At 32.4% G+C, this 21,982-nt stretch overlaps 1 protein-coding gene across 1 annotated transcript in view; it reads right to left on the reverse strand.

The window, feature by feature from the left end:
• Positions 1 to 3,974: 3,974 nt before the first annotated feature.
• Positions 3,975 to 21,982, reverse strand: part of LOC117782724 (myosin-VIIa) — a 203,293-nt gene continuing 185,285 nt past the window's right edge. Inside the window, exons 21-22 of the mRNA XM_034619756.1 lie at positions 10,646 to 10,849; positions 3,975 to 4,210 (exon numbers count right to left, since the gene is read on the reverse strand). Of these exons, the coding sequence (XP_034475647.1) occupies positions 4,142 to 4,210; positions 10,646 to 10,849 (273 nt within the window). The 3' untranslated portion in view covers positions 3,975 to 4,141. The remainder of the gene's footprint in view (positions 4,211 to 10,645; positions 10,850 to 21,982) is intronic.

A 21,982-nucleotide genomic window follows, 5' to 3' on the forward strand; every position in this document is an offset into this window, starting at 1 on the left:
ATAACAAAATATTTTTAATTTGTATGATAAAAATTATTATTTTTTTAAATTGCTATAATAATAATTAAAATAATTTTAAAATTAAAAATAATTTTGATTGTAGAAACTTAAAATATTTTTTTTTATTTTTATAATAAAAACATTTATTTATTTTTAATTTCCATAATAAAAATTAAAAATATTTTATTATGAATTTTAATAAAATTTAAAAATATTTTTTACTTAGTTTTAATTCAAGAAATTTAAAATAAAAATTATATTTAATTATTATAAATATTAAATAAATAAATTATTTTTATTATAGAAGTTAAAAACAAATTTTTATTTTTCAATGGCTTTCATAAAATTTTTTCTTTTAATTTTTGTTGTAAAATTTATTTTAAAAACTATGAAATAAAAATGATATGCTGATTTTTATGAAAACCATTGAAAAATAAAAATTATTTTCAATTTTTATTGTAGAAATTTAAATTAAAAATTATTTATAATTTCTATAATATAAAAAATATAATGATCATTAAAAATAAATTTTTATTTTATTGAATAAAAATTAAAAATTTAAAAATAAAAATAATTTTCAATATATATATATATATCCATTTCCTTGATTAAAATATACATTTTTTTTTAGTTGGGAGTAGATGATGAAACCACATCTGCAGACTCCAAAGTTGGAAATTGGCTATCGCAAGAACCATTTAAAGAAAAACGAATGCTTAACATGGTAACATATACTAACTGTCCCAGTTATTTTTTGTTATTAATTGATAATTTATTTTCAGATTGAAATTGATTTTATAAACCTTTACCCGAAGGGAGCCCATTTGCTTGCGTCCAAGTGGGATACGTTTAAAGATCAAATGATGATCTAACTGGCAATGGCAGCAGCATCCACAAGCAAAGGTTACTTTACATATTATATATTGTATGGATTTATACATACATAACCATATATTATATATTATATAAGCATACAATATAATATACATATATTTATTAATAATATTATTATTTTTTTTTTCAGATTTGCAAGACTACTTGGTCACAATTTTAACAACGCTTTAAGAACAGCACCGGCAAAAACACCAAGAAAATTACCATAGCAGATTCGCAGGATGCCTTTGTGGTGCGCATTGAGACGCTCAACGACATTCGTCCAAAAATTGACGAGCTGATTTACAAATATTATTCAACTAGGCAATCTGTTCAACCATTCCTAATCGTTGAAGGAATAGACTGTAATGTAAAAGCATTTTTTGTTTATCATGACTAAAATTTGCTTAAATTTGATTCCTTCATGCAAAGTCTGGATGTTTCCTTTAAGATATTTCAAGTACTCAATTTACACTACCCAAAAGCTTGTGAGCCAGCATGGCTATTTATTCAAAAGTATTTTTATAAAATTGATACGAAATTTAATCTCAAGTCAGCAAATGTTACTGCTCTAATTAATCAATTAAATAATAATTAATTAATATGTATATTTGTTTCCGATGCAAGAAGTTCGTTAAGACTCCAAGTCTACTAATATCGCATTTAAAAGCATTAAGAATGCTCTGAAACTTAAACTTTTTGGTTATTAATAAGATAGGCTTAAGTCTTATATTTAATTGTTATAGCTTAGCTTTTGATAATACAATTACCAAAGATAATTTTAATGAAGTTAGTCAAACAAGTGATATTTGCTTAATATTTAAGGGTACACGATATAAGTCTGGATATTACGTAGGAATTAAATCAACGTCATTCGCATTGTATAAAATTATTCATATTGTCATTTGAAAAAATCAAACTATTTTTGTACTTTGTAAAGAAATACGTATTAAGGGCTTTGAAAGTCATTTTAGGGCATATGAAGTTGGCTCTTTCGTTGATAAGATGGTTCTGAAAAATATTGATAATTTTAATACTCCTCCTTTGCACCTATATCCGTTAAATAACGCTAAAACATATGTAAGAGTTTAATTAATTTGAGTATATGGACAATAATCATAAATTATATGTAATCGAAAAAAGTACTTGTAATTCTAATTTACTGAAATGTAAATTAATATAACATGATAAAATCGAAAGAATTTTAATTTAATTAATCTCAAATTCAATAACTTACGGGAATAAATTATTTAAGCCCGAATTTAGTAATTTTCGGGATTGTATAAATTAAGCCTAAGCTTAATAATATTCAGGATTGAATATTCTAAGCCTGAATTTAAGATTATCCGGGCTTGATTTTTTTAATCCTGAAATCAAGCGTGCTAGGGATTGCATTTTTTAAGAATGAATTTAAGAAAAGTCGCGATTGTATTTTTTAAGCCCGAATTTAAGAATAGTCGGGATCGATTTTTAAGCCTGAATTTCAGGATATTCGGGATAAATATCAGACTTAAAGCATGTCAAATACAGGCTAAAATCGCGCTTAATTTAAGAATGCCAGGAATAAAAAAATCAAGACTGTCGTACTTGGTTTAAGAAAATCCGGGATTACCGTACTTCTGAGACCGGGTTGGATTGATTTTAGCCTGGAATCCCGGATTTTTTTTCTGTGTACAGACAACGGGATCGTGGCGACTCGTTGAAGACATTGACAAACGGCGACATCATTAGCTGCAATTTTTAGTTATATGTTTAGTTATTTAACTAACTTTATTTTAAAAATATGTTCAACTGTCAATAACATTCATTATTGTGGAAATTAAAAAAAAAAAGAAGTAATTTTTGCTTTTTAATCCCAAATTTTAGAATATTCGGGATCGAATTGTTTGATGCCGAACTTAAGAATATTCAGGATAGAATATAATAAGCATGAATTTAAGAATGGTCGCTATTAAATTACTTAAGTCTGAATTTAAGAATAGTCGGGATTTTATTTATTAAACCCGAATTTAAGAATAGTCGGGATCGAATTTTAGGCCTGAATTTCAGGATATTTGGGATTTAATTCAGGCTAAAAACATGTCAAATTAAGGCTAAAATCGCGATTAATTTAAGAATGCCAGGTTTAAGAAAATCAAGTTTGTCGTACTTGGTTTAAGAAAATCCGGTATTATTGTACTTCTGACACCGGGTTGGATTGATTTTAGCCTAGAATCCCGGATTTTTTTTTTCTGTGTTTTTATTAAAATATATATATTCAGTAAAAAGGCTATAACTTCTGAACCCCTTTGCCAAAAATTATGTTCCATATACCAAAAATCGCGAAATTTTAAGTCGTAAAAATATACGTCGTTTACATCGTTAGAGCCATTTCGTCATAAATCGCTAAAATGTAAGCTAAAAAACCTTATTTCATCAATAAAATGTTTCCTGAGTACTTTAGAAAGAAATTACGCCTAAAAGTCCTCAAAACTACTTTTCCAACGATATACAGGACATATCTGTGCCTTCTAGGACTTGGAAGCGGGGTACGACTTACCGTTTCAAAGCCACAGAAGGTTTCTAGATTATATCTAGATTTTCGAAAAGGAATAAAATTATTATAATTTTTATATATTATAAAATCTAATCTTTTTTAGCGCTTTGATACAAACAAACAAACAGACAAACTGTCTTACCATTTCATTTTGAGAAGTCCACTAAAAAATTTTAAATTTATTTATCCTTTGATCCCGTTATCGGATTTGGGTGATCTAGGTATCAATCGACGCGTTTTTTCATATTAGCTGTATACATGCTTCGTGCTGCTTTCCTCACAAGCGAGGACTGCCGTCCGCAGTGATAGATAAAAATTAAAATAAAGAACATGAAAATGTACAGTTGACAAAATATTTCCATTATCATCACAGCCTTTTTATCCGAATGCGGGTATTGCATTATAGAGCGTCTAACACCGGAAGTACATATTCCCATATTCTTATACTCTTTAATTATACTCTTTATTGTAACGCAAATTGCTGAAAGAAATGCATAGCCATCATAAGGAAATATTATTGTAGCAGCAGTATAAAATAGGCCAGGATTGACTCTCGACCCAAATATAAAAGTATGTAAGCATATATTCTTTATTGGTAATAACGTCAACCATATGAGAACATAAAGAAATTATTAATATAGATAGTTATTTTTTTATTATGTTAATGAATCGCAAAAAAGAATCAATTTTAGCTCCATATTTTTGAAGATGCAATCCCTCGGAAACTGTTTTTTATTTTGACGTAACTTTTTCCTTCACAATTTCTGAATATTCCTTAATAAGTGTAGCTATTTGAAATGCCTGAAAAAAAAAAATAAAGTACAATTAATTTTAATTATATTAAAATCTCAAGAAATACAATTTGAAACAAAGCACATTTGGTATTAAATAAATATATTAAATATACGGATATCTATAGTAAAAAAAAAACAAATAGTTTAGTTGGCCGATTTCAATTTTGAATATCGGTTTGTTTCGGTTTCGGTTAAGGTCGCGTTTTGGGTTTCGGCTATCGGTTATCGGTTGCGGAAAATCTTTTTATACCAGTTTCGTTAGCTTATTGTATGTTTCGTCTTAACCATATCGATATGATCAAAAAACACTTTAAACTCCTGTATCATTAATGGATTTATGTATTCATTTATTTATTAAGTCTAAACTATGAATAAAATACTAAAATTATAATAGAATTATGGAAAATATGTAAATCTAACAATTAACATTTAAAATTTGTATGTGACACCAATTGCCTTCTAAAATGACAACGATAAGTATCGCAGCCAAATTTAGGGCCAAATTACAAATATTTCTCGGAGAAACATAAAGTAGATGGACGGAGCTTCAATCGAGCATTCTCGACTGTCGGAGACCCCGTACTTACTGTGGAAAAAGCTAAGACTGCTAAAAATTGCGTAGCGCTGTATATTACGTCATCTCATAAAACAAAAAGTATTTCATGTAAGGATTTGATTTTCGCCCGATCGGCCGTATGACATCTATATTATATAGGAGCCCGATTTGAACCAACTTTGGTCAGGATATATAAAAACAAAGTTAGATACATGTTGTATCAGTTTCGTTACGATATCTTAAAAACAAAAAAGGGGGAAAGGCTAGAGTCGAGATCCCGACCATAGGATACCCGTTACTTATTTCAATATATATAAACTATTGCATACTTTTAGATGATTATATTGATATAATAACATTATTTATAACTTAGATTAGCTATAACCCCCGATCTACTTGTCCAATATTAATGAGGTTAAGTAAGATTATAGATAATACTAATAGATAACGTTATTTACCATAAAAATGTATTTTCTGAAAAACTGTAGTTGTGGTGGTTTTTTGCGATGTACGGGGGCGGAAAGGGCGTGTCTTTAATTTGAAACAAACTTGATCTGCGTGGGATCTATAGAAATCTATGTGCGAAATTTATATATAAAGCATATATATTCTTGATCAGCATCAATAGCCGAATCGATATAGCAATGTCCGTCTGTCTGTCCGTCTGTATGAGCGCATAGATCTCAGAGATTGTAAGAGCTAGAGACACCAAACTTGTATATAACTCGATCTGATCGGACAGCCGTAGCCAATTTTCCATATTAGCTGTATATATTGAAAGTCGCCTTTCGTACCCTTAATGCTGCTTTCGACACTAGCGCGGACTGCCGCCGCAGTGGTATTTGCAACAAAATTCCAAAAACAAAAAAATAATCGGGCCTGTTATGAATTCCAAAAACAAGTGGAATGGCCGCAAATCGGATGATTGCTGTTCCAAAATCCGCAAATCGACAAGAATTGTCATTTTCAAAACGTGTGCTATTGAGCGAGCGGAATCAAAAGTAAATGCAACATAAAGCATTAAAATAATTCCCTAAAACAATAACCTGAAAATTCAAATAACCTTGAACATATTTAGAATCGTTTAACATCACTACTTCAACTTTTTAAACTGAAGAGTAGTTTAAAAGAATTTTTCATAAACATTTATAGCATATTGCATACAAAACAAAATCGAGCGGCAATGACTAAGCCGAGCTGTTCTGAATTCCACTTTACTTTTTGTTATCGATACTAACTCTCGCAATCGAAAGCTGCTAGAGTTACTTCAATTGATAAATAAAATTCGAACAACTAAATTTTAGTGTAATTTAGCTTCTATGTGCTTTATTTAACATGAAATATTTAAAATTAATTTTCGGATTTAAGAGGAAAATTGAAGATTGAATCATTTTATTATTGAATTCATGATAACTTTGGCTCATGTCAATATGAACAAACCAGGCAATCAGCAAAAATGCAATCAACCAATGATCATAATTGCCGGCATTTTGCAGAATTAAATTAGCAATTTATATTATTTAAGCAATTTATATTTCTTCATTGGCTAAAACATGGTCGATGACTAACTGCTATCGAAACGTTTAGAAAGCGAGCTCGAAAAGTAAAAACAAGTCCATTTCGGCCGGAATTGGGAACAGCAAATAGTAAAACGTTCGTTTTCGTTTCGTTTTTACTTTTTGAAAACGTTCTGAGTTCGGAATAGGCCTGATAAATATCGTTTTGATATTACTTATTTATTAAACAGCGTCTTGTGCAACATCCTCCTCCCAAGTATTGAAATTTCATTCAGACTGTAATACTTAAAGTTCTTACAAAGTGTTCTTAACATCTTATTTGATTAGTTTAACAATAGGTTCTTTATAGATATTATTTTTTATCTTAACATCTACGATTCTTACTTTATTATCTTTAGCTGGATATGTTTTAACAATAATGCCTTTTGGCCAAGTGTTTCTAGGTACATCTGTAACCATGACAAAGTCGTCATCTTTTACTAAAGATATTGTCTATACTCTATTCTCCATTTTAATCAAAATATATCAGCAAGCCTTTGCGATGCTTTCCACATATTCAACATTTCAAGTCACTGTCTGTTGACACGGAATAGAAAGATTCTCTAAAATTTCCTCCAATTAATATGTCATTAGGAGTGAATGACTCAATCGACTCAAGCGAATCACAGGGTACATACAGTAAATATTACCCTATTACCCAACACGAAGCCATGTAGCTTCGGTTTATCAGAACTTCTAATGGACCAAAATAGTCCATACCTACTTTTAAGAAAGCTCCCTTTTGTCTTTAATTTGAGATAACTGTTTCTGTGAAAAGATTAAAATTTTGTCGATGATAGAAATTGATTAATAACATTGTGATCGGATAGTCATTACTTAGTAGAATTGGTTTTTTTTGCATTAAGGTCATACTCATCGTAATTTAAATTTTCCAATCTCCTTTTTAGTCTTAGTAATCCGTCACTTGCTAATGTCAATGGCAATGTTTTCAGATTTCTTGAATTTCTTATCCTCTCATCTTTTTCTAAGCTCTCAATTTCGTTTTGAAGAGAATCAACTTGTACTTTTCTGTATATACGCGTTTCGGCGTCAATTATTTCCGTAGCGTTCTGCGTAACGTCTATGTTCTTGGCTTGTTTTAGAATTTGCTACAAATCGTAATACCGAAGCCATTGTTCTTAAAAATCGTGCCCAATTCGAAAATCTTGTTACGTCCGGTAAAATAATTTAAATTCTTGGCGGAGAAATTACATTTACATATTCGTTTGCTAGCAATTCTCTATCCTCTTCTGCCAAGGATATTTTACTTATTGGCCATTGACTACTCTCTTCACGCAAAAATTGAGGACCTCTTATCCAAGAACGACTGCAATCGAAGCTAAGCTTTGTTATCTTTGTTGCTTCGTCAGCCGGGTTTAGTTTAAATGGGACGTATTTCCAATTACTCACATTTGTCGTTTCTTGGATTTTCCCTTAAACGCTGCGATTCAAATGTTTTAAAACGTTTGCTGCTTGACTTTAACCAGTAGAGAACACCAATACTGGCTCCCAATAAAGTTCCTTGTAATTCTAGCCGTGGGATCGACATAGGCTTAGGAGGAGCTACGCGCGACAACGCTGCTACCAATATGCATTCAATTGACTTGACTTTCTCAAAACGCAGAAATGCACATGCTGCATAAGCGTATTTTGATGCATCGGTAAATATATGCAATTTACATTGTAATTCTCAAAAACTCTCGCTTTGTCGGTCGTCTCAAATGTTCTGTTAATTCGCGAAATGACTTTGAAAACTGTAAGTTGTAGCCGAATGTATAATTTTCGTAATTCCAAATAAGACCCAAGACTCGTTCTTCCGTTAAGTTTTTTATGTTTTAAGAGGAATCGGCTTTGATTTCGTTTTTTGTCAATTGAATCTGTCTAAGAAAGTGTAGCGAATTTGATTTCCAATTGCACATCTGAAAGCCACCTTTTTGATGCACATAGGAGACTTCTTTAATTAGCTGTACAGCACTTTCTATGTCATCTGCTCCACCTAAATATTCATCCATATAATGCTTGGATATTATATCTTGACATGCTTTTGGATATTCACTCCCAAATTCACGAGCATTACAATTCCTGACTTGTTGTGCAATACTTGCATTTGGCTCCAAAAAATAAAACTTGAATTTCGTAAAGGCCCGGAGTATTTTGTTCTTTACCATCTCTCCATAAAATTCATTGAGCGTGCCTGTCTGTAGGTTGTATTTTAATTTGTAAGACTCTTATGACTCTTAGAGGCGGCGTCAAAAACAATTCTCAATTTGTCTGCCTTATTTATGTAAGTAAGTCAATGGTGATTTTATGATAACGTCCGACGGACTTAAGTTTTTGAAGTACCCTTTTGAAATATAGGAATCAATCACTTCCTTATGTTTCCATAGTCAGGATTCTTGTCGATTTTCCGTTCACATGTCAGTAATCTGGAATATGCATTATTGTAACTTTATGGTAGTTGTATGTCGTCGTTCCTCCAGAACAAGCCACATTCATTCCTCAATGTCTTTTCTCTTATCGTGACTAATGATCAGGCAATTTACAGAAAATTAAAATATGATTTCGATTGAGTCTTGTTCGCATCATTATGTTGACTTGACACTGTTAATGTGGTGTCTTTTAACTTGCTAACATTTTGGCCAAATCTAGCAAACTTGCAGCTTTAATGGTTTCACCCAACCAAGTCTGTAAAACAATTATTTTTGGCTGATCCGATTTAGATTTTTGATAATGTTTCATAAAATACACTTGCTGTGATATAGGCAACTTTTCTAATAATTCGTCAAAAATTAAAGGATTTCTTATTTGGTCAATATCTCCTATATTTAACAATGTATAAACGAGATTGGTGACTCTATCAAAGAATGTAAATAGCTTGTCATATTTATCGTCTTTGACAATAGGGAAATTCCTAATTTTATCGATTAACACTCTTATTATATGAATTGGATCAAATTTAAAATTTCAATGGTGTCAACATTTTCTGGCATGATTAACAGGGACTGTACGCATTCTTTGGCACGACCTGTGAGTGCTTTTCGAAGTCTACTCAAATTTTCATATTGATTGAAATGGCAAATAGCTGAACTATTCTCAAACTCTGCATAAAATATGGGTAACTCTAATGGATCCCCTGAGATTGATGGTAGGTCTTGCTTAATCGTTTTTCTGGACATGAAAGCTTTCATATTAAAGTTGTTGTTGGTGGATACATTTTCTGGACCGTAGTCTAGTTTACGCTGGGCCGTATTCACCCACTCACGTGCGCGTTCATCTGCGTATCCCTCGCCAATATGCTTCCTCCGTCAGAGTTGATTTGCGTCATCCGAAGTTGTTGCTCCAATTCCAACTTTGTCTGTTCGAATGTCAGTCGTGCCTGCTCTTGAGCCTGATTGCCAGTTGATCGCGAAGTTGTTCCTGTTTTTACTTGGTGTCGGTTGTTGTTGTTTTCTGCGAAGCCTTAATGCAGACATCACTGGTCGTCTCTTTTTATCGCGTTGAACATAGGCGTCACCAATACACACACACAATTCGACGTTGTTTTGAGCCTGTATGTATAGGTGCCTACTACGCAGTTTTTCCTGATGCAACAAATTGGACAATTACACGATCCATATGCCGTCCTGTTGGCTTCGAAGGACCATGTTCATGACTTTGCCTTTTGAGAAATCGATTTATATTAAATATGATGATCCGGCTCGCGATTTAATGTTGTTGCTTGTTAAACTTTTTTTATTTAAACACATAAATATCGTTTTGATATTACTTATTTATAAAACAGCGTTTTTTTCAGTGCGCTTAAAAAACTTCATCATGTTCACAGTTCAAAAATCTCAAGTAAAATCTGCCAACGTTTTAAAAAATAAAAATCTACTAATTTTTGCCTTATTCTTTGTGCATTCGCAACACTAGCATTTCAATAATAAAAATTAAAAAACTTATAAAATAAAGTCTTAAGCAGTCTTATGTCTTTTGCGCAGACATTGCTTTTATATCGTTTCACCGATAAATTATAATAACAAAAAGTGTTTTTCACCACACCCTAAAGTACTTATTTATCTGCTAGTATATTTTTGTTCTTAAAATTATTCAAGCTTTTCAAAATCGTACAGGAACGTACTAGTACTGATATTTAATAAGAAAGAACAATACTGAAATAGAACCTTTTCCAGAAATAGTTGTTTCAAAACGAACCAAATCCGAAAGCGGAACCGATATTTGTTTCGGTTCGATTCCCTGTAATAAACTACTAAATAAGTGTTATCTGATCATATCTAAAAAGTCGAAATGATAAATAAAAACCCTAATTTTCAATTTATTTCACAATTACCTGCGATGTACTCAATATCACTTTAGATTGTTTTTTATCCGTGCCAGTAAATATCATAAGCGAGTTCATGTTCGGAGAAAATGATATCAGTGATTCATACTCATGGGAACATAAAATATTCCTAGAGCGATGCTCCAATAAATGTATACCAATTTGATCGACTGCTAGCCATAACATCCTTGGCCAATTAGATGTAAATGTTTGCTGTAAAAAAGAAAAATAAATATATTTTAATAGTTTATCAAATCTTACAAGTACAATATAATGTCAGAAGAGAGTTGTTAGTTAAGATTGAATCACTGCGGACGGCAGTTCGCGCGAATGTATCACGAAGGGTGCGAAAGGCGACTAGCAATATCTACAGCTAATATGGAAAATTTGCAACGACTGTCTGATCAGATCGAGTTATTTACCGATCGAAAGGTTTAGTTCTAACTAACAAAATTCCATACTATAACTTTACCTGGTTCTTGAGATAAGGGGGCTTAAGTAAGAGGACCAAAATTTAAATGATCACCCTAATCCGACAACTGGTTCAAAAGATAAACAAATTTGAATATTTGAGTGAACTTCTAAAATAAGATGAAAAGTCAAATTGTTTGTTTGTCTGTTTGCATTAGAGCGCTAAAAAAGTTTAGATTTAATGGTGGGGACTTACTTCACTTTGAAAATCTAGAAATGTTTGTTCTACGACCTTTTTGAAAACCGCTAGTTTTCCACAAGCACTAAATTAAGCCCCATCAGTTTCCAAGCCATTGAAGCTACAGATATGTTCTATATATCATTGGAAAGGTGTGTTTGAGGGATTTTAGGCGTACCTTTAAACTTTTTTTTTAAAGTACTCAGGTAACATTTTACAGGTGAAATAAAGTTTTTTAGCTTACATTTTGGCGATTTCTGACAAATGTTAAATTTTAATATGATGTAATACGCGTTTTTGGTACATGAAACATACATTCTGGTTGAGGGGTTTGGAAGATATGTGAATAAATACATTTTTCTATCGTTCGAAAATCACGTTTTAGTACGAAAAACTTTTTGGTTTTATGAGATATCTCAACCACACTGATACAATATGCATTTAACTTGGTTTTATATATCCTGACCACAGTTGGTTCAAATCGGAGCACTGTATCATATAGCTGTCATAGGACCGATCGGTCCAATATTAAGTCTTAGTATGAAAAACTTTTTTGTTTTACGGGATATCGTAACTAAACTAATAGAATATGCATTTAAGTTAGACTTATATATCCTGATCAAAGTTGGTTCAAATCGAACCACTATATCATATAGCTGTCATAGGACCGGTCGGGCGAAATCCAAGTCTTAGTATGAAAAACTGTTTTTTTCATAGTAAGTACGAAGTCTCCGACAGTAGAGTATGCTCGGCTGTATCAACGCGAGCAAAGCGAGCAGGGGGCGGAGCCCCCTAGTTTTTCTTTATAATTAAAGAAAACATTTTTTTTAAATATGAAATACGTTCAACAACTAAATTTATATATTTTACTATTTGCCTGCATTAATGATAAAGTTACAATGTCAAAAGCAAAAGCAATTGCAAAAATTTCTGATATCCCACAAAAAAAACCTCTACACGAGGTAAAGTCTAGTGACGAAAGCAATTTCTGGCCCCAAAATTTCTGATATCCAATTTTGTGACGAACAAAATTCAGTTTAGTCTAAAAATTTTACATAAAAATATAAATTAACAAAAAAAAAGCGAAAATTGGCATTGTGCACTGTGAGCAAAATGGGTGAACTTCTTTGTACATAAAAATTACTTTTTGCGCAGTGCCGAATGCGCAGTGATAAAAAAAAAATTAAACTCAAAAATAATAATTAGTTTTGATTAAAAAAAAAATAAAACTAAAAAAAATAATGATTAAAAATGATTTTTATTTTTTTTCGCTCAAAGTAAAACTCCACAATAGTTTATGACTTCTGTGTTAAACTTTACATTGATATTATTACATATTCTTAAGCTATGATTTAATACCTTTCATATGACAAATTACATGTCCTTCATTTAATTTATTCCTCTATATTCTGTTGCAGTATGTATGTAGTACATATTAAAGTTGGTCAATTTGAATGGAGTAAAAAAAATGCTATGATGAATTATAAGAAGAATTGTCCATAAATTGACCATGGGTCTAAAATCAATATCGAGCGTCCACTTTTTACAAAAAGTTATACTTATTTCATATATTGGTAATTGTCTGTTAGGTATAACTTACCTTTAAAAAAATAAAAGAATGGAAAGCCCAAATAGAGGAAGATTTATGATGAATTTAGAGATAAGAACAAGTCTTACTAGTTTTTTTTAAATAGAATTTTAAACATAAGCACTTTTGACAAGTTTCTTAGAAGATTCAATAAAAAAGAATGTGGAATTATTATAATAAGGCTTGATTAAAATTCAAAAATATTTTGTAGGACGGCAAAATGCATCTTGCTATAAGCTATAAAATAAACCACTGTAGTTTGAGTGATGTTTTATAAATTTTATTTTAAGCAGAGAACATAATCATTATAAGTTTTATTTTTAAAAATTACATATAATCATTACTTTATGATTTTTATGGATTTTCATCAAAAATATTGATTATTTTATTTTATTTATTTTTTGATCAATTATTTAATCATATTGTGATGTATTTAATTTCACAAAAAGCAATTGCGCCAACGAATTTTCTGCGAGCTTACATCTTTGATCAGTCAGCATCATTCTGACTGCAGAAAAGCTTTTCTCCATAATATTCCTTAATATCATAGCAATGATGCAAAGATTTAATGGAATCGATTATTATGGTGTTCTTCTTTTTCTTGTATCTTTCTTCTTATCGTTGATTTTTATTAATTAAAAAAACTAAAATAATCATTATTTGTGATCTCTGATTTTAAGTGATTTAAAAACATGACTTCATGACAAAATTAAAATTTTGCCAGTTAAATAATAATATTATAGAATGCAAAAGTGGAAAGTTTTTTTATCCAGTAGAGAACTCCGCCCTCTGCTCGATTCGATCGCGGTGATGTAGTTGAGCCCAGGTGAACAAAGAAGTTTTTTTTCGTTTGGCATCTATATAATATAGTGGACCGATTTGAATAAAATTTGTTTTGGATGTATAAGACATAGGCAGACATGGTCAGCATTCACATATCACCACCAAGTCTTATTAATGGTCTCTGTATTTTGCGAACTACGCCCCCCACAGTGGATGTGGAAGACTTTTAATATTTACTGGATCTGCCTGAAATTATAGGAAGGCTATATTCCAAATGTACGCCTAGCTCTAACCATCTCGGCACGCCTCTTTCCTGCACAGGCTATAAAAATACATACTAAAAAAATTGTTCAGGCCCCCTCTAATTTTTTTGAAATGTTTTGAAATCAAATAAATAAATAAATAATCATTTTTTTTTACGATTTTTTTGCTTTAAAATTTCAGGATAGCTCGGAAATTATTAACTATTGTATTTGTTTCTATATATTTTGAAGTGCTTCATGAAATCAATTAATGAATGAGTTCTAGTGAGTTCAATTGAATGCTTTATAATGATTCAATGTGCTAGAGAGAACGAATTGGGATTATTTGAATATGAGTAAAGTTGTGCTGCTAGCCAACTTGTTTTTTCGATACTAAATTATAAACTTTTTAATAAACTCCACTATTCTAAAGGCAGCTGTTTCCAATTTTTTATTTCACAAGTAAACATCTTTCAAATCAAGATAACGAGAAAACTTGGAACATTTTTATGTACTTGGTGCTTCGTGGATAGAGCAGGCGCATGCGAATCGGTCGGCGAGGGTTATATAAATTATATAAATATTATAATTTTACTTAAAAATAATTAAAAGTATAATATTTTTAGCTTTCTAACGATATATTGGACATATATGTAGCTTCTTTGGCTTGGAATCTTTTGGGGTTTCAATTTTAGTCGGATTTAGAAAACTAGCGTATTTTTTTTCAAAAATTTGAAAATCAAAAATTTTTATATTTTCGAATAGAAATAAATCCCCATCATGCAATCTAAGCTAGTTTTAGCGATTTGATTCAAACAAACAAACAAACTGACTTTTCATTTCATATTGAGAAGTCCGCTAAAAAAATTCCAATTTAACTATCTTTTGAACCAGTTTTCGGATTCGGGTGATCGAGGTATTAATCGACGTAGTTTTTTAATTCACCAAAAGACCCCAACGGCCCCATTAGCTGCGATCATTTAAATTTTGCCCCTCCCACTTACGCCCCCTTATCTCAAGAACCAGGTGAGTTAGAAAAAGTTTTAGTATGCCATTAGGACTAAACCTTTCGATCGGTATATAACTCGATCTGATCGGACAGTCGTAGAAAATTTTCCATATTATCTGTACATATTGCTAGTCTCCTTTAGCACCCTTCGTGCTGCTTTGGTCACTAGCGCGTACTGCTGTCCGCAGTGAATCCGTACTCAGATCAAGTTTGTTTTTATTTTTTTTGGATCGGACCTCTATATCATTTAGCTGTCATAGGAGCGAAATGTCAAAAATGAAGTTTTAGTATAAAAAACTTCTTAGTTTTTTGAGATATCTCAACCAATCTGACAAAATATACATCTGTGATATATTATATAGCTGCCATAAATTTTTGTTTTTGAGATATCTTAACCAAACTAATAGAATATGCATTTAAGTTGGTGTTATCTCACTGCGAGCGAAGCAAGCATGAGGCGGAGGCTCTTGTTTAATTTATTTCCCTTATTTCTACCAAACTTTCAATACTCAATATAAAGCAAAGAGGACAATTTGAATACATTTTAAGTTTTAATATACTTGTGTGTACTTAATGCATACCTTTACTTTGGAAACGAAAGGACATAGCAAGCTAATATTTGTTTGTGAAATTTTTAATTCTGGTTAATTCGAATGGGCTCGAATTATTACTTATTCAAACTGATGTAGCGTCAACTGAATGTTGTCAATACTCGCGTTCACCAGGCACGTTTGCTACCTGATAATTTTTTGTGATACCTACGATACTTCTGGTGAGCGGGACTAATACCGTAACATGGTAAACAAATTTTGTGAATAATGATACCTGAGTATGTATAAAAAAAAAGACTGATACTTTGTGTCACTTTTCTGATCCCGTCAAAAATTTTTATTGAATTACATTAATAGTTTATCGAAAGTTTTCTTTGATATCAATGTGCAACAGCAGCAGCAGTTGCTTTATTACATACAATTTTTTTTTTAAATTTATTAGAAAGTTTTAATTTAACTTCCTATCTGTGTTACTTTTACCTTTTATTAGTGATAATTTGATTATCAGCTGTTGACAGAAAAATGTATCAAAGTGTTCCCCAGGAAGTATCAGCATACCATATTTGTGATACTTGAGCATGGAGCATGTTTTCTGGTGAATCCGACCAATGTAAACTTCGTACAAAGACTCAAATTCATTATAACTCAGTCGAACTTGAGCTCAAATTCATTTATTCATTTGGAGCTCCTTAGCTTCATATGTTGAGAACTCTCGTATTTCTTGTACTGAAGCGAATTGGTTCTGTGTGTTGTTAGTCCATTAGGATATTCTACATATTCCGGGAATTGGAATACCACACGGAAAGTGCTTCGGCGCTTTGGTCAGATTGCATGGAATGTTTTTTGTATCAGCAAAATCTACACTTCCCATCAAAAGGTTAGACGCACCATAAACTTTCATGAAAATACACGTGAAGTTTTAAAACTGTAATAAAAAAAAAATATTAACCCAAAAGAGATAAAAAAAAGTTTCGTTTTGATTCGTCAAATGATTAGACGCAGGAATGATATTTTGTTTTTTAAAAGAAAAAAAGAGGTTTTTTTTATTTTTAATTACTAAAAATGGTTAACAAAGATATCTAATAATTATCTTTAATGGAAGAATAAAGTGTTCTTAAGTACTCCAACGATATTTTGCTCCAAACAAGCTTGATCGCAGCCACCAGCGATTCTTTGTCATCGTACTGACGTCCTCCTTCGTATACGTTTCGAGCCATCCAGCCCCAAACATTTTTAATCATGTTTAAGTCCGGAGAATACGGAGGCCAATTCATTATATTTATATTTTGGCTCGAAATTAATGATTTAACCACCCAAGGAGTATGAATGGGGGCATTATCTTGTTGAAATATCCATGGTGAAGTTCCGAAAAGGGTTCCCAATTTCGGACAAGCAGATTCTTACATCGATTTAAATCGAATACTATTCATTTTCTGGTCAATAAAAATCAAATCAATTGTTCCGAAATAAGTAATTGCTCCCCAAAACATAACAACGCCCTCACGGCTATGATGGCGGCTTAAAGTAATATTTTCTTTTCTTAAATCGTGAAAATAGTACTGATATCCATCAGGACCATCCAAATTAAAGCGTTTTTCATCAGAAAAGGCAACAAATTTCCAATTATTGAGGGCACTATCTGTTTGAATGTTCCATGTCATATAATCTTTGGCGAATTGGAGTCTTTTTGATTACGAAGATCATTAAGTGGTGGTTTCCTTTTAAGTTTAAGCCTCTTCATATGTTTGGCCTTTAAAATAGTGCGTCAGACGGTCGACAAATTAGCGTTAACACCGGCTAATTCCTGTATTTTCGCAATAGGCTTTGTCGAATTAGATGCCATTCTCAACATTTTTCGCTCTTCTCGAGAATTCAAGGCACTATTTCGACCTTTATATTGATCGAAAAAACTCTTGATTTTTCAGATATCGGTCAACAGTTCTCGAGCTCCGGTCTATTTTTTCTGCAATTTTTTTATTGGAAAGTCCTTGGGAATTCAAATAGTCGATTTTCTCACGCTCCAAATGGCTCATGATTTTAGCTTTGCCCATATTTTGAATTTTTATTTAAAAATAAATTTGCTGCGTCTAACCAGTGACGCGCAGTGTATTAAGTCTGGTAGCTTATCACTGCGGACGGCAGTTCGCGTTAGTGACGAAAGCATCACGAAGGGTGCGAAAGGCGACTAACAATATATACAGCTAAGTTGGAAAATTTTCTACGACTGTCCGATCAGATCGAGTTATATACCGATCGAAAGGTTTAGTTCTAACTTACAAAATGGCGTACCAAAAAGTAAGTGGGAGAGAAAAAGTTTAAATGGGGCTGTTGGGGCCTTTTGGTAACATTTTTCTAAATTCTACTTAAAAATACGCGTCGATTAATACCTCAATCACCCAAATCCGACAACTGGTTCAAAAGATAAATAAATTTGAAAATTTTAGTGGACTTCTCAAAATGAAATGAAAAGTCAGTTTGTTTGTCTGCTTGTCTGTTTGCATCAAAGCGCTAAAGAAGCTTAAATGTAATTATGGGGATTTATTCCTTTTCGAAAATCTAGAAATTTTTGTTCTACGACTTTTTAAAAAAACCGCTAGTTTAGCGGGGAAACGCTAAATCCCACTAAAATTTAAGCCTCAACAGTTTCTAAACCATAGAAGCTACAGATATGTTCTATATATCATTTGAAAGGTGTGGTTGAGGGCTTTAAGGCGTAATTTTAAATAAAAATATAAATAAAAATATAAATAAATAATAAATAAATAAATAAATAAATAATATATATAAAATATAAATTTATAAAATAAAAGCGGAAATTGGCTTTCGGCACTGCGCAAAGAGTAATTTTGATGTACAAAGAAGCCTACCCTTTTTGCTCACAGTGCACAATGCCAATTTTCGCTTATTTTTTATTAAATTATATTTTTATTTAAAACTTTTAGATTAAACTGAATTTTGTTGCTTTGTGGTCACAAGGCAAGAGCCCCAGTGCGAGTGCTTCAAACTGTAGTCTCCTGTTACTGTAAATCGCTGTCCCAGTGAATTGGAGAATTGCATGAATTGATCCTCAGAGATTGTAAAGCGGAGAGGAGAGTATACAGCAGCAATAGTAAGATTACTTATTCCTGATAATTCCAATAGTTTTATTAACGGTCTCTCAGAGCTATCTTTGGTACAAATCAATTATGTTTGCAATTCTATTAACCGGACACTCGACTTGCTATTCGTATTGAACTCCACCAATACCGTTGTATTGTTTTGTGCTAGACCTCCTTGGTTCTCTAGAGAATTATCATATTTAAAAAATGTGAAATCCAAGCAATTCAAAACCTATAAAATGTCGGGAAATCCTTATGACTTCTACCGATATGTAATAAGCAACTCCTTATTTCTGGTACTTGACTCTCAGTCTTACAAAAATTACTTACAACGTTGTATGCATGAATTCTCTAGAGATCCTAAAAAGTTCTTAAAATTTGTAAACTCTAAACGCAAAACTGTATCATTTCCATCATCACCTCTTACTTATAATAATGTTTAAGCAAATGCTGATTAATCTATAGCCGATTTGTTTGCTGATTTTTTCCAAACTAAATACTTTACGCATAGTCCCCAAGCTGGTCAGCCTTACCCTTACATGCTGAGCAGCTCCAACAATTATTTACAGTCTCGCAAACACAGAAAGCTCGCTTCTTTAATTAATTAAGCCAGTACATACGACAGGTCCCGATGGTGTTCCTGGTTTCTGGGTACTCCCTCTTTACAAAAAGGGTATTAAGTTCGACGTTCAGAATTATAGGGGTATTGCTAATCTGTCTGCAATTTCGAAGTTGCTTGAGAAAATAATAACTTGTCATCTTCAACATTTATATGGTTCTATTATCTCTGCTACTCATCATTCTTTTATGAGATGTAGATCGACAAAAGAAATACAATGCGAAATACGATAGCAACCAAAAGCGGCTATAAGTAAGACGACTTAATGGCAAGACGACGCGCCCAGTTTGAGTCGGATAAAAAGCTTGTACTTTTTTGGTCCATACGAAATTACAAAAGAAAATCAACGGTCGATATGATGGCTACTCAATTGGAAATTTTAGCTGTAACCTCAACTAGTATCGACTATATACAACGAAGAACTGTTGTCGTCTGGGTAAGACGTCAGTGATTAGTATAACCGAATGTAAAAAAGAGCAGTGTTCCAACTTAATGGTGGCAAGCCGATCGAATGGTGGAATCGAAATGTATTCACAGATAAGCCTTGAAACAATCAAGTTGTAAGATAACGTCGAAAGAGCAACAGCCCAAATCTGAACTCAACCAAACCCATTTTTTTTAGATACATATGGGGCTCCATACGCCAAAAAAACATTTTTTTTTGTTTTTGTATTAGAATTTTTTAAAATTTGGCTTTTTTTCTTGCCGTTTTTTATAGGTGCACCCACTTTTGTCATCATTACTTAAGAATGCCAAAACCGATATTCAAAAGCTTTACTTGTCCTGAAAGGTAATGAATATATCTGTAACTCATCCATCAATAGCCGATTAACTCTCTCTGTGTCCAGTCGTGTTTTTACTGTGCTCTGTGAAATTATTAGTTTTTGTGCATACTAACAACCAATTATTCATATATACATATGTGTGTAATTGTGTTTCCCATTTGATTGGTGTTTTATCTTTACTTTTTGGATACTTTAAAAGTGTTGTATTTAACTAAACATCCAATTTTATGTGTGAATCAATTTGTGCATATTTATTTGTTTATGTTTATTTTTTCCTTTCTCTCCACTTGATCTGCTGCTAAAAACATTGTTTTTGTTTGGGTATTTAACATTCTGTTAACTTGCTCTCTCGCTCTCAGTGTGCTTAGTTGCACTCTCACTTAACAACGTCTCAAGCATTGCAAGCGCAAGCGCATTGTTTTTGCTCACTCTATCTTTGTATTGCTTTTTGTTTATATTCTGCATTTTTGCGTCGGTTTGTAAGCAAGCATTGTTTTTGTCGTTTTCTGTGATCTTGTTTTGCATTGGCATTTCTATTTGCATTCCCTTGTGAACTTTTGCATCGAATAGAAAATACTCTATATTTGGTCTGATATTTTAACAAGTGTCATGTTTCTGATTCCAGGCAAGAGTTTACTGCTTGCTACTTCAGTGACCGGACTTATCATTTAAAGTGTGTTGGCTTAACAACTAAAGTCAAAGATTATCTTGAGAAAGACATTGTTTTGAGATGGCGTTGTGAAACTTGCCGGGACATTGAGGTGCAAGTTCGCAAATATATGGAGCGAAGCAGAGAAAGTTTTAAGGACTTATCGAGGCTTTTTTATAAAGCAAAGGTCGTTTTTTCGGATATGGAGAACTTGCTCAGTAATTCGTCATTATTGAATGAGCAACCTAAACGGAAAAAGAGTAGTTCTGCTTCGCGCGATGCGCAGACTTCCTTTTCGATCCCGCAATCAGACCTGAATCTGCAGCAATCAAATACAAATTCCACATCTCAATAAACAAATTTATTACCTCAACATGCTAGGACCCACCATAACCCACATGTTGGTAAACTTTCTGCTCCACAATCAACATCTGTATCCAATAGTGTAAATCTTAATGTCAAGCCAGCCGTTACGACAGCCAATCCACTGACTGCCGTACCGCCTCGCCTGTCAAGGCTCCTCCAAGGCATTCCTCCTCCGAATCCTAAGAGACATGTTTTTATCTCTAGGCTTTTTAAAGATCAGTCTTCGTATAATGTTAAGACTTATGTTCAAAACAAAATAGAAGATGCTGATATTTCGGTGGATAAATTTAATTTTAATTACCACATTGAAATCTCGTCATTTAAAATATCGTGCTCGGAAAGTGTTTTTGCTCATATTTGTCAAACACACTTTTGGCCTGAACATATCTTTGTGGCTGAGTACAAAGGAAATGCAAATCGAAAGAGAGATTGGAACCCGATATCAGGTGATGGCTCCTCTTTACCTGTTATATCTTCAAACGTAGTCTCAAAAAACTAATTTCCTCAATCTCTGTAGCTTACCAAAATGTACGACGCCTTAATACGTAGGCTGCTATATATATTTCTGGCCTAGGCAACAATAAGTGTTGCCAGGTGCAATCTGATATTTCCATTGGAAAGGTTGACATTTTTTAGCATAACATCACTCAGAACGTGTTGTCTTTTAATCGTGAATTGTTAAACTTACAGAGCTTTGAACAATTCAATTCCGTTAAAAAAATGGAATTTACACGTGAGCATTTTCGTGCGATCATTTTTCACAACTTTCGACGTGAATTATCCAGACAAGAGTGCATCGATGAACTTAAGTCTTTGTATGGCGATCAAGCACCATCCTATAGCACCGTGAAAAACTGGTATAACGAATTTAATCGTGGTCGCAGTTCGCTCAACGACGAATTCCGTGAAGGTCGTCCAAAAACGTCCGTTGTGCCAGAGAACATTGATGCCGTGCGTGAACTAATAATGCAAGAGCGTCATGTGACATACCGGGAGATAGAGGCATC

This window comes from Drosophila innubila (assembly GCF_004354385.1).
Source record: "Drosophila innubila isolate TH190305 chromosome 2L unlocalized genomic scaffold, UK_Dinn_1.0 5_B_2L, whole genome shotgun sequence".
Taxonomy (NCBI): Eukaryota; Metazoa; Arthropoda; class Insecta; order Diptera; family Drosophilidae; genus Drosophila; species Drosophila innubila.